Source organism: Dermacentor andersoni, chromosome 6 (genome assembly GCF_023375885.2).
Source record: "Dermacentor andersoni chromosome 6, qqDerAnde1_hic_scaffold, whole genome shotgun sequence".
NCBI classification, from domain to species: domain Eukaryota; kingdom Metazoa; phylum Arthropoda; class Arachnida; order Ixodida; family Ixodidae; genus Dermacentor; species Dermacentor andersoni.
The window spans coordinates 165,902,912-165,916,616 of record NC_092819.1 but is presented as its reverse complement, the minus strand read 5'-3'; the positions used below and the strand labels follow the sequence as shown (position 1 = coordinate 165,916,616).

Sequence of the window (13,705 nt, the reverse complement as noted above, 5' to 3'; positions counted from 1 at the left end):
ATTGCAGAACAAGTCAAGGAGATGATGAACAAAGGTGTCGTTCAAGAGTCGTCTAGTCCATGGGCAGGCCCCAGTAATCCTGGTCCGAAAAAAAGATGGCTCCTGGAGATTCCGCATGGATTACACACATATAAATGCAGTGACGAAGAAGGATGTCTATCCACTACCGCGAATCGATGACGTCATTGATTGCTTACAAGCTGCTTCTCACTTCTCTACACTTGATTTGCGATCGGGGTATTGGCAAATATCTATGGACCCTGCCGATAAGGCAAAGGACGCTTTCGTGACTCCAGATGGTCTATTCGAATTTAATGTTATGCCTTTTGACCTTTGCAATGCTCCTGCCACCTTCGAAAGATTCATGGACACAGTACTACGTGGTCTAAAGTGGGAGATATGCATGTGTTACCTCGATGATGTTGTAATCTTTGGCCGCACATTTGAAGAACATAACGAACGCCTCAGCCTTGTTCTTGACTGCATCAAGAAAGCTGGACTGGTTATAAACTAAAAAAAAAAAATTTCGGTTTGGCGAACGTCAAACACTGGTCCTGGGAACACTTAGTTGACAAGGATGGCATCAGACCCGATCCTCAAAAGATTGATGCGGTGAGCTCCTTCAAGCCACCGCAGTCAGCACGACAACTTCGCTCATTCATTGGCCTATGTTCGTATTTTCATTGTTTTGTTCCCTGGTTTGCCGACATCGTTTACCTGTTGACAAGTATTTTCTGACAAAATGCATCCTTCAATTGGACACCAGAGTGTGATGCATCATTCTCCCAACTGAAGTTTATACTAACGTCAACATCCCTCTTGCGTCACTTAAAAAAATTAAATTATGGGGTTTTACGTGCCAAAACCACTTTCTGATTATGAGGCACGCCGTAGTGGAGGACTCCGGAAATTTCGACCACCTGGGGTTCTTTAATGTGCACCTAAATCTAAGTACACCGGTGTTTTCGCATTTCGCCCCTATCGAAATGCGGCCGCCGTGGCCGGGATCTTCTTGCGTCCCTTCGATCCATCTTGCCCGACTGAAGTTCACACTGATGCTAGTGGAATCGGGATAGGAGCAGTGCTTGTACAACGTCACAGTGGTGCAGAACATTTGTCGCATATGCCAGTCGTTGCCTTTATACGGTTACGGAACAGGAATGCCTCGTAGCTGTTTTCGCCATACAGAAGTTTTGGTGTTATCTTTACGGTAGACCATTCAAGATTATCACCGACCATCATTCTTTATGCTGGCTGGTCGGTTTGCGTGATCCCTCTGGTCGCCTCACACGTTGGGCACTGCGCCTCCAGGTATACTACTCTGTGGTATCGTACAAGAGTGGCCATCGTCACGCTGACGCAGACTGCCTCTATCGGATTCCTCTTGAGACAACTGACTGCGAGGCTGAGAATTTTGACGACTGCCTCACTGCTGTTACTTCTACTTTCCCTGAAGCGGCCAACTTTCAGCGAGAGCAACGGAATGACCTTACCCTCGATCCGCTTTTTGTCGCAGCCCTTACTTCTCAAGGCAGGGGTCGCTTTACTGTCCGTGATAAGTTGCTCTACAAAACTAATTACTCCAGGCATGGAGCGCATTTTCTGCTTGTTGTCCCCGAGAGTCTCCGCTCCGACATTCTATGCGCCATGCATGACAATGTGACATCCGGCCATTTCAGCTTCGTACGAACGCTACACCATACGCAGGAGCACTTTTACTGGCCCAAAATGTACGAAACAACCAAACGCTATGTCACTAATTTTGAAATATGCCAACGTCACAAGCGACCGACCACCGCAGCCCCGGGGGTCCCCTTCAGCCCCTGACACCGCCCAGTACGCCGTACGAGCAAGTAGGCATTGACCTTTTGGGTCCATTCCTGTTACCTAACAACAAGAACCGTTGGATAATTGTCTGCGTAGACCATCTTACACGGTATGCAGAAACTGCAGCCATACCATCTTCCACCGCTGCTTCCGTGGCGGTTTTCCTGCTGCGTTCCGTGGTCTTTCGTCATGGCTGGCCACGTATCATCATCAGCAACCATGGTAGCCAGTTCACTGCTGATGCCATTGAAGAGTTACTTCGTTTGTGTACCTCACAGTTCCGTCATTCCACGCCGTATCATCCACAGACCAATGACCTTATTGAAAGGACGTAAGTGATGAACAGCAGCACGTCGTCCCAGTTGTGATGATTGGATGAGACGTACATGGCAAGCATGTTGGTCAGTGTTCTGTTTGGTGCGTGACCGCCTCGAACTTCCGGCCCCACAGATACTGGTGGAAGAGCTCGACACCGAACATGAGGGCCAGGCCTTCCTTCTGCAGCTGGCTGTAATGCTGCTCTGCAGCATGAAGCCGTCAAGAAGCAAACGACACAGGGCGTTCCTGGCCATCCTTGTCTCGGTGCGCCAGGACGGCTCCCATGCTGTACGGTGAAGCATCTACGATCAGGATGACAGGCTTGGCAGGATCAAAATGTACCAGCACTGGAGCCTTGGTGATTAGATCTTTGCTGCGCTGGAAGGCCCAGTCCTGCTCCTTCTTTCAGACCCATTGCTGGCCATATCGAAGCAGAAGATGGAGCGGCTGTGGATGCTCCGACAGGTTCGGCAGGAAACTCCTGTAGAAGTTGATGAGGCCGAGGTAGTTCTGAAGCTCCTTCTTTTTCTGGGGCTTAGGCGCCATGAGCAAAGCATGCACTTTGTGGATAGCCGGGGCTAGGCCTGCCTGGGAAATGACATGTCCCAAGTACTCAACACTGGGGGCCAGGAAAATGCACTTTTCCAGCTTTAGCATGTGACCGGCGTCCAGCAGTCGTGCCAGCTAGGACATCGTGCAGGTTCTCCAAGTGGTCACTGTCGTCACTGCCAGTAACCAGGATGTCGTCCAAGTACCCCACCACGTGCCTCATGCCCCTGAAGAGGTTGTCCATCTCCCTCTGAAATATGGCTGGGGCTCAGGCCACACGAAACGGTAAGCATGTGTACTAGAAGAGCCCCAAAATTGTCGATACTGTGACATACTTCCGGGAGGCATCCTGGAGCACCAGCTGCTGGTAAGCATCTCTGAGGTCGAGCTTGGTAAACTTCTGTCCACTGGACAACGCTGACCAGAGATCTTCTATCCGGGCCAACGGGTATCTCGACGGTAGCGATGGGGTTAATGGCAACCTTGAAATCCCCACAGATCCTGACACTGCCGTACCACTTGAGGACTGGTATGATGGGAGCGGCCAATGCAGACGTCTTGACGGGCACCAGGATGTTGTCTCGCTGTAACCATTGCAGCTCCTGGGTACCCCGTCCTTCAGAACGAACGGCCTTGAGCGAGGCTTGAAAAAAACATGGCCAGGCTCCCTCAGGTACATAGATGCCAGGCGTCGCGCTTTCGAATGTGCCCACTGCTGGCTGGAACAGGGACTTGCACTTGGTCAGGAGGCTGGGGACGTCTTTCACCACATGCAGGCTGGCTTCCTGGTACTCTGGCAGACAAACACCCAGTGCGTGAATTCAGTTTCGGCCCAGCAGCGTCGGTGACGACCCCTTGGTTAGATAAAAAGGAAGGGTTGCCTCCTTGTCGTGAAAGCAAACGCTGATCTGGGCCTGACGCTAGACCTGGGAGAGCTGCCCAGAGTAGCTGCACAGCATCATGCCCGAAGCCTCGACAGACATGCCGGGGAAAGTATGCTTGAAAGTTTCCCGGCCATTACTGATACGCTGGCCACTGAGTCCAGCTCCGTGGAAATGGGGTGCCCGCAGACTTTGACGGTCTACGGCAGCACAGACAATAGAACAAACCCTGTGTGCCACATGCCGAAAATCAGCAGTTATTTGGCCATGATTTGGAGCCTGGTCGCGGAAGAACTCAAGCCTCCTGCCGCATGCCACCACCGCGTACCCTTGCGATGGCTGCCCTGGCCGCAGGCTTGTGTGGTATCTGGGCTTGAACAAGGCTGCTTCTGCTGTCCGCTTTTCGTCCTCCCCCTTCGGCATATGCGTTTTCCCAATTGTGAGGGGGAGGAGGCACCACCACAGCAACCGCAGGTACAGCCCTTTGTCGCCAACTTGTTGACCACCGCTTCTGCCAACGGTGAGCCAGTCGCACGGGCAATCTCGCCGGCATCCGCCAACAACCCCACCGGCATGGCAGGGTTGTTGGTGCCGCAGACAAAACGGTCCCGAAGCAGCGAGTCCAGCTGGTCCCTGAAGGCGCAGGCACTCACTAAACCTTGTCTCTACACCCGCACCGTTCGTGAATCGCACTATGGTACACAAATACTTAAAAAACAAGTACGTGCTGTGCACAGGTAAAAAGGAAAGGAAACAAAAAACAGTGCACGTGGCAAGGGGCATGGAGGGAGGGGGGGAGGAGGAAGCAACTGGAGGATGTCAGCATCATAAAAAAAAGGAAAAAAAAAAGAAAATTAGGGCCAGTAGGCACTTTGCTTACTCTGGCCAGTAGCCAAAGTTATGAAATTCTAGTGTTTCAGCTTTACAAACGTCAATCCTTGTTGACGATTTCTACGGAATTTCATGATATTGCAATCTCTTAAGACACTATATCATAGCTTCTGTGCAGTCTCTGACTCACGAGCATTTCGGCAAAAAAGAATGAAGAGAATTTAATGAGTAGAAGGCATACAGTGCCAATATAAAATTGGAGACATTAAAGGGCCCTTCACCAGACTTCATAGCAAATTTTGGTTAAACGCTGGAAGTTGTTACGTGTCCTTTAGGGAGCATTCTGCCACAAAAATTCAGATCGGCTCATTAATAGCCGAGATAGAAATATTTCAGTGCTGCAAACCCATGATTTCAGCAGGCGGGCTCCACTGCCAAGCAAGACGCTCTCTCCACTCGCCCCGTCTAGCCTTCGGAAGCGAAATTCCTTCCCTGTGTTCTCCCACACCAGCCCTCAAGGATCGTGTGAAGCATACATCACAGGCCCCACTTTCATTTTCCTTTTCTCCTCGCTTTATTTTTTTTCCTGCGCTACGCATTTTCGCTGACCGTGCCACGCACGAGGTGTTCTCCTTTGTGCAGCACACAATTGCACTGGAAACACAAGTAAACATGACTAGCGGTATAATTCAGTGCTACACGATTACTGAGGAAGAACAAGCAGATCGCAGAGCGTGATCACGCACTGGAACACGGTAGAAATTGGCATAGTTTTGGTACCTGTGCATGTGACCGCATGACCGTGCGAACAAGCAGACGAAGCGGAAGTACCCCATCTCTCTTGCTTCGGCGCAAAGTAAAACAAAAAACATGCAGACATTCCATTTTTGTGTTTTATTATTTCTCTATACAGTCGGAACCCGCGATAACGAAATACCGCAACAACGAAATTCCCGCGACAACGAAACATTTTCGTATCCCCGGCGAACGCCCATAGGATTCAATGCATTTCGTACCTCTCGGCAATGAAATGTAGCTGCACTGCAATCCCGCATCAACGAAATTTGCCGGAAAGTAACTCCACATATTGCGTAAGGCTAGCAGGCTCCAAAATGTGCTCAAATGCGATTGTTTTGCATTAAAATTGCATAAAATACCACCACATTACACTTGTGTGGGCGCCGCCATTCTTGTTCACCAGAACAACCAAGTGCCGGAAGCAATCAGTGCGCTGGAAACACGTCATGGCCGCCATCTTGTTTGTTGATCGCCCGTTTGAAGCGGCACCATGAGCGGCAATACGTTGCTACCGCCATGTGATGACGGTGTTTGCGCGCCTACCAGGCGAGATCGTTGTTCGAAACGCGCATTCATTTTGCGTTCCCCACGGTTGACGACTCGGCGAGGCCTAGTCAAATCGCGTGAGGCGAGACTGAACGCAAACTGGACGCCCGTTTCGAACAACAATCCCCGATCGCGGCAGTGCACTGCGTAATGTGCGCCTCGGTGGGAAAAATGCAGCAAAAACAAAGAAATCCACGTCCCACATACGTGGACTTGTTTATGGCGCTCGAGATGGCGGTCGCGGCATATGGAGTGTCACGCATGGGGCCATGATTGACCGATTGTCCAGGAATACGCATCCTTTGCTTCAAGAACGCTGGTTTTGGTGCCACCCGACAGGCATCATGTGCGGATTCTACGCCGGATGTAGATTTGTGGAAAGGGCCATTATCTCGATCGTTTGCTTTCGCGTACATGAGATACGATCACTTTTGCGATCGGCACCGGCCGCGTCGGCGCCTACGGGCAACAGCGTGCGCTGGAGAAATGCTGCATGCGCTGTTGCTCTGCGTCCGGTGCCGAGTTACGCAAAATCTCGGCAAGTGATCGCATCTCCGAAAGCAGTTGACCGTAAATTCTGCGCTACGGCACTACTGCCGCTGCTGGTCGACGCATGCAGCACACTTTGTACTGTCAACAACGCGGTTCTATATCCTCGAGCAAAGCTTGCAAAGTAAGCTAACGGAATTTAGACAGTAAAGTTTTGTTCTGCGATGCATTACCTATCTGTGCTGTCTCTTTTCGCAACAACAAAATTCTCGCGACAGCGAATTCTTTCGCGTTTCCCGCCGATTTCATTATTGCGAGGTTCAACTGTACTTCAATTCATCAATTCAAGCAACAGATCGCACAGATAACAGATGTTGTGTTGAATAATTCCCGAGACACGTTTCACCACGAGCGACGTCACATTGCGGACATGACTACGTAGGTGCAGGGCACGACTACATCACCGTCCCTCTCCGGGCGGATTCGCCGCGAGTGAAAAGGAAAACAGTGTTCGGATTGAGATTTCAGGCCTTTCCGCGGCGCATAGCGATGTAATTCTTTGCAAACACGATCGTTGGCGCGCATTGTACACTCTGCGCTTGTTAGCTCAAAATGGCCAGACCTGGTGGGGGGCCCTATAAAGGGACACTAAAGCGAAACAATATATCAGTTGAGACTAATAAAGTATTGTTTGAGAACCCTGCAGGCAGACATTTCAAAATAATAGTTTGATTATTAGATGAGAAAATGACGGTCGAAGTATCAGTATTTAAATTTTGTGCCAAAACCCAGACGCCAGTACGTCAGTGCGACGTCAGGGATTCCAAAGTATGTTCTCGCATTTGGGCCGCATTGGCTGAGTAAAGGTTCGTGAAACTTGCCATATATAATATTTGGTTCCTTTAGAACACAATGAAGTCAATCTGTACCGCTATGTAATTAAGTAGGCTGTAGAAGATGCCCTGAAAATCCATGACGTCACAGCGACCAGGTGCGGGAACTTCAAGGAGGCATCACCACTCGTCTTTTGTTCTTGCGCTTTGTCTGGTTTACCAAGCATCTTATTGTGGTAAGAGTGGTGTTTTTGGTGTCACAGAAAGGTAATTTACTGATTCAGAAGACATCACTTTTCTCTTTAGTGTCAATTTAAAAAGACTATAATTGAGAAAAACAGGGAAAGCTAGAAGAACAGGTAAAATATACATTTCAAACTCCAAAACTGGGAAATAATAATTACACCCAAAAATGCCTCTGCCGATGTTGACATTAACCGGCTCTGGAATGTAGCAACACGAACCCGTGTATGCGCAAGAGGCACGGGCATCGGCACATCGTCAGGGCTCTGTCTGTACCACTATACACCAGGACAGAGGGAAATGGTTTGCTTCGCTGCTGCTTTATTGCCGATGCACTATGAGATTGCAGGACACAGTGACTCATCTCCTGCGTGATCTTATAATCGGCTTGTATGAACCTGGCAACAACTGCCCCCTCTGCTGTGGAAAGATGAGGCGGCTTGTACTTCGCTTTCTGGTTTCAAGCTGTGCCCGGTTTCAAGCTTTTTTGCGTTTTAGAGGTTAAATTTGGCACTTACATTCACAATATGATCAACAAGGAAATGGTGGATCAACATTTTTCGAAGCAGGCCCGCTGGCAGGACTAGCAGGCGAGCACTGCACCGGCAGTGTCAGGGCACTAGTTGCCTAGCAACAGCCAATTGGAAGGCGCCTCTCAGCATGCTGGCGAACTTTTCCTCCAGTGCTTTTTGCTATGCGGCCATCGTGGGAATCCGAAAGGCGGAACTCTGAGCTTTCTAACTATACCAAGATGACAGCACTCACTGGCAGGAAAGACGAGAGATAGCTCTGTGAACAGTTTAGCCCTAACAATGATAACACCACAGTTACATTTCAACATTTCTTTCTTTGTCTGATCTCATTCTGATTTACTGTAGACTACCATAAAAACCCGCGTATAATACGAGGTTTCTTTCCTATTATTAGCGTCACAAATTTTCGCCTCGTACTATACGCGGATGCGAAAAAAAATGTCAGTCATAAATTTTGGCTAGAAGTTTTGGTTTCGTTATTGCTGTGTGGCTATGGCTTGATTTCCTTATTGCTGCGTGGCTACGCTTTCGTTTCGTTACTGCTGCCTGACTACAGTATCGTTTCTGTATTGTTGAATGTGCACCTTGGCAGCACACATGCAAACCATGCTTCGCGAAGTGCATCTTTTTATTCCGCATTGAAGGACCAAGATGTCCTGACCACGAAAACAGCAATCGGCTGCTTTCAAGAGAAAGGTTATTTTAGCTGCACAGGACATCGACAACAGTGCAACTGGGAGGCAGTTTGGCATCAACGAGGGAAGCATTTGCGGATGGCACTGACAGAAGGAAACCCTTTTCACGTGCAGCGGAACGCGAAGAATCTTTTGCAACCCGACGGGTGGGACATTCCCTGAAGTCGAACTTGCCCTGATGGAGTTCGTACGCCAACAGTGAGCCGCGCATCTAGCTGTGAGCATGGAGCTCATGCAGGCAAAAGCTAAGGAGCTTGCAAGAGAAAGAGGGCTACCCAGCTCTGCCTTCAAAGTGAGCAAGCACTGGATTTATCGCTACATGTGCCGTGCTGGATTTTCCTTACGCCGCCGAAATTTGATTTCACAAAAGCTGCCAGAATCGTTCAAAGAGCTGCTTGTGGCTTTCCAGCTCCACATTATTTCACTGCACATGTCCAAGAACTTCCAGTTAGGGCAAATCAGCAACGCTGACCAAACGCCGGTTTATCTGGACATGCCATCGCGCCTCACCGTGCACAAAAAGGGCTCTAAACAAGTTTATGTCCGGTCCACTGGCAACGAAAAAATGCAAGTTACCGTCATGTTGTCGTGCACGGCAGACGGACGCAAGCTCCCACCCTACGTCCCGCCCTATGTGATCGGCAGCAGACGCAAGCTCCCGCCCTATGTCGTCTTCAAGCGCAAGACAGTGCCTAAAGGTTAGGAGCTGCCAAAAAATGTGGTCGTGAGATGCCATGAGAAAGGCTGGATGAACGAGAATCTTGTGCTCAACTGGATAAAGTCCGTCTGGCATAGGCTGCCCGTCGCACTGTTGTCGTTCCCGTCCATCCTCGTGCTGGACACATTTCGTTGCCATTTGGCCGACTCAGTGAAGAGGCTGTGAACTCGTCAATATCCCGGGTCGGATGACGTCTCAAGCCGCAGGCTTTAGATGTTTGCATGAACAAGCCATTCGAGGACGCGGTCAAGCTGTGCTACGTAGATTGGATGCGCTCAGGTGAGTCTGCAGTGACGCCGACCAGGCGGCTGAAGCAGGCTTCGCCAGCCATGCTATGCAAGTGGATTGTGGACGCATGGGCCAGCATACCAGAGGACCATGTGCATCGTACATTCAAGAAGTACGGCAACTCGAATGCACTTGATGGTACAGAGGATGAGCACCTCCGGGAAGATATGTCCGACAAGGAACTATCCGAAGAGAGCGCAGCTGAGGGAGACAGCGATTGAACTGCGGACTGCAATTTAAATAAATGTTTTCCTCTAGTTTTCCTAACTCGTATTATACGCGGATAAAACTTTTTTTTCCATTTCGTGTCCCAAAAATTTCACCTCGTACTATATGCAGGTTCGTATTATACGCGGGTTTTTATGGTACACACTCAACTAATGCACTCAAATATGGAATGAAACTGCATGCCCCGAAGAATACCTCCTATCTGCAATATTTAAATGAGAACGAATGAGCAACTGAGTTGCAGTAGTCATGCATACCTAGTGCTCATATTAAGCCCACAAGTTCAAGCACATGATAAGCACACCAACCATGGGGAAATCCCATGACATTGAAGATGCGGTCAAGCTGGTCATGGTGGTAAGGATTGCTGGTCTTGATGTCCTCCTGCCGGCAGTGGAAGATGGGCTCCGAAGTCAACAGCTCAGCGAAGATGCACCCAATGGCCCAGATGTCTGCATGTTAAAGGGCAACCATGCAAGTCAGTCATCAAGGATGCAAGCAACTTCACACCCAAACAAATATTTCACTAAACAAATATGTTCTGCATGCTGAAAACTAAGGGCATGCAAATATCAAAGCTTGCAAATATGGATCGAATACAAATAAATTAAATATTGAATAATGATATGCAGATGCATTTATTAGCAAGCTTTTTTCACTTTACTATGACAAAACATTGCAATTGTATTGCCAACAGTAAAAATAGACTCCTATTACACGAATACAATAAAAGCTTGTTCATTTAACCCATCTTATTTTGGAAAACTGAGCAATTCTTATTCTCTGTCTGGCTAACCAACCTATGCCCATTAACTTGTAGGCCCTGCACCAGTTGTCCTTTTAGCACATTTGTCATCAAATTATAAGCTTAGAAGTGTAACAACATAGTAAGCACAATGGCAAAAATGTCAGCCACAACTCACATTAGCACCTAATCAAAATGAAGTGGTGGTGCACTGTTCGCTGTGACCCTTTCTTAGAAAAGAACCGCTGCAAAAATGTGTCTTTCCTTTTCCTTGTTTTTTGGATAACTGCATGCAGGGCTACTGCAGCGAGCTCCTTCTATTGTTTTCCCTTTAGTGTGTGACATCCAAGCGATGAAATGTCATGAAAGGGAAGGACATAACACAACCACGAATATAACGCAGGTCCTGAAGGTGAGGGAGGGCAGTTTTCGTTGCTTGAATAAAAAAATTGCAGTGAATAAAAAAGGCAAAGCATTGATTGCAATAGCAAATTAGTAGACAGCAATATGAAGTAAGGACAGTAGTTGTATCGACCTTATGACCGTGTAAACATTCGGTTGCTAACTAAATTAAGAAGCATGGTGCCACACACACCCAGTCAAACATAAATACATCTGACTCGATGAGCGCGGACACACACTGTCAAAACGCTGGTGGGAGCAGCAGTCAGCAAATTGACTTTCGGACTGTCTCTCGCTTCAACGCCAACTAAGCAGCAAAAACACAGCATACAGAAAGTTATGAGCCCTCAGCGCACCTAGACTCTGTACTGATTGCAGATCACTACTTTCAAGATAAAGCCAGGTCCTTCAATACTTTTCATCTGGTCATGAAACTTCCGCGTAACGCTATAGGAGAGCTTCATACAGCACCCAGAGTCTATGCACCTTGGCGCTGGCACAAGTAGAAGGTGGACTAAAGCAGACATTGAACAGAAGCCACAGGCGTTCTGTGTGTACGCTCACAATTGCGCAAGGGTCGACTGCCTGTAACAGCCTGTGAATATTGTCAACACAGCATACAAATCGCCACCTTGTTTCTGTACCGTGTTCAGAAAGTTAAATGCGAACAATTTCAAAACAACCACAAAGCCTTGTTTTATTTCCAGGTTCAACTGCATTCGCAATGCAGGTTAATTCAGAATTAATATTGTACACTTGGAATACTCCATCGTTAGAAACAAACGTTAGACTACAGAGCAAGTTCATGTCGCACTTTTATGTAATTGCTTGTAAAAAACACACATTTCAAACTAACAAAGTTAACCAACTAATCAACTAACCAAACAAATAGGTAATTACTACACTAACAAAGCTAACCAACTGATTATTAAACTAATTACTAAGCTAAGTACTAAACTACTAAACTTCTAACTACTACTAAACTACTAAGCTAATTACCAAACTACTAAACTAATTACTAAACTAACAAAGCTAAGCGACTGATAAACTAATCAAACAAATTGGTAGTTACTAAAATAGTCATAAAACTAATGACTAGCTAACCTAACTTACTAATTAATCAAACAACTACATTAGCAAAACCATCGATCGGACGGACGGACGGACAGACGGATGGATGGATGGATGGAAGGACGTTATGAGCGTCCCCTTTGGAACGGGGCCGTGGGTCGCGCCACCAAGCTCTTGCTGTTATACTGCCTAATGTCCTACCTAGGTTGAACAATAAAAAAAGAAAAAAAGAACACTATGAACTCCCACAACCAAATTTACCTTCTACTTACGCCAGCACCTCTGGTGCCACCTTCTGGCATTTAGACATTTGTCGCATTGACTAACGAGTCGGGTGATCCCCATCTGATAAAACTCCTCGGGTTGCTGCTCCAAAAAGTCTGACTCTTTCACGTCATTGTCCGACACGAATCTAGTTCCCTTGAGCTGCTTTTTCAAATACTCCAAAATGTGGCAGTCGCAAGGCGACAGCTTTGGGCTGTATGGCGGATGTTGCAGCATTTTCCACTTGAACTATGCCAGTTTTCTATTAACAACATCAGCGTCGTGGGGACGGACATTGGCGTGTAGCAAGATGGCCCCATTGCTCAATTTTCCATGTCATTTGTCCTTGATTGCGACACGCAGCCGATCCGACATTTCACAATATCGAAAACGATAGATAGTTTCTCCAGACTAAGCAAATTCGATCAATAATGGCCCCTGACGATCGAAAAAAAAAAGTCAACAACATCTTTCCGGCAGAAATGACGGCCTTTGCTTTCCGTAGGGTGGTGAATTCAAATGTTTCCACTGTAAGCTTTGCCATCAAGTTTCAGGCTCGTAGTTGTGGCACCACGATTCGTCCCCGGTCACAATTGCAGACAAAAAGTAGTCACCTTCATTGTGATACCGGATCAGGTGAGTCAAGGCAGCGCTGAACCTCTCCATCTTCTGGCGGTGGTTCAAAATCTAGGGCATGCATTGCGCACACAAAAGCCGATAACTGAGATGTTCATGAATTATGATGTGACCCAAACCGTGACTGAGGTTCACATGCCCTGCCAATTCATCAATGCTTTTTCTCCGTTGTTGTCTAATCAGCCTTTGCAATTGTGTTGGGGGTGATTTCACAGTCACAGTGGCTTTGGCCCAGTCTTGGATCGTATTTGCAACTTTCACGTCTTTTGAACCGTTTCCTCCGCCTCGCAGTGGCCAATGAAATGCAATGTTCAGCGTACACGGCAGCCACACGGTGACTAATTTCTTTTTGGGAAACATCTTCAGCACTCAAAAACCTCACAACACCACGCCATTCAACTTTTGGAGCATCCATTATGCCATGCAACCATGTTCAGCCCAGTGTACGAGATCATTAAAGGACCTTAATCCTCACATCTGCATGTCACTTTTGTAAATGAGATGCCTATGTGCTACGCGCATGCCTCGCAGATAATGAACCGAACCTATTATTGCACTGGGTGGGTTGGCTCACTTTCAACTGACTCGACCTCGTACATTAGAAATGCGAAGATACAACGGGATATACTGCATATCATATTGACCGCAAATAAAGACAGGGACAGCAGGAGAGAACACATAAACAACACAGGCGGTACACCAACACCGCCTGCAGTAACCACCGCAGTAAACACGAACTAGGCCAAACTGAAATTCTTCTGAATATACAAATGCGAAGATACAGCTTGATAAAGGGCAAAAAAGTGTCAC

The 13,705-nt window shown here is 47.7% G+C and overlaps 1 protein-coding gene across 4 annotated transcripts in view; it reads right to left on the bottom strand.

Moving 5' to 3' along the window:
- Positions 1 to 13,705, bottom strand: part of LOC126523402 (cyclin-dependent kinase 8-like) — a 275,486-nt gene that overhangs the window by 175,078 nt on the left and 86,703 nt on the right. For all 4 annotated transcript variants that reach the window (XM_050172023.3, XM_050172024.3, XM_050172025.3 and 1 more), the window contains exon 8: positions 10,086 to 10,229. In XM_050172023.3, coding sequence (XP_050027980.1) covers positions 10,086 to 10,229 — 144 coding nt within the window. The remainder of the gene's footprint in view (positions 1 to 10,085; positions 10,230 to 13,705) is intronic.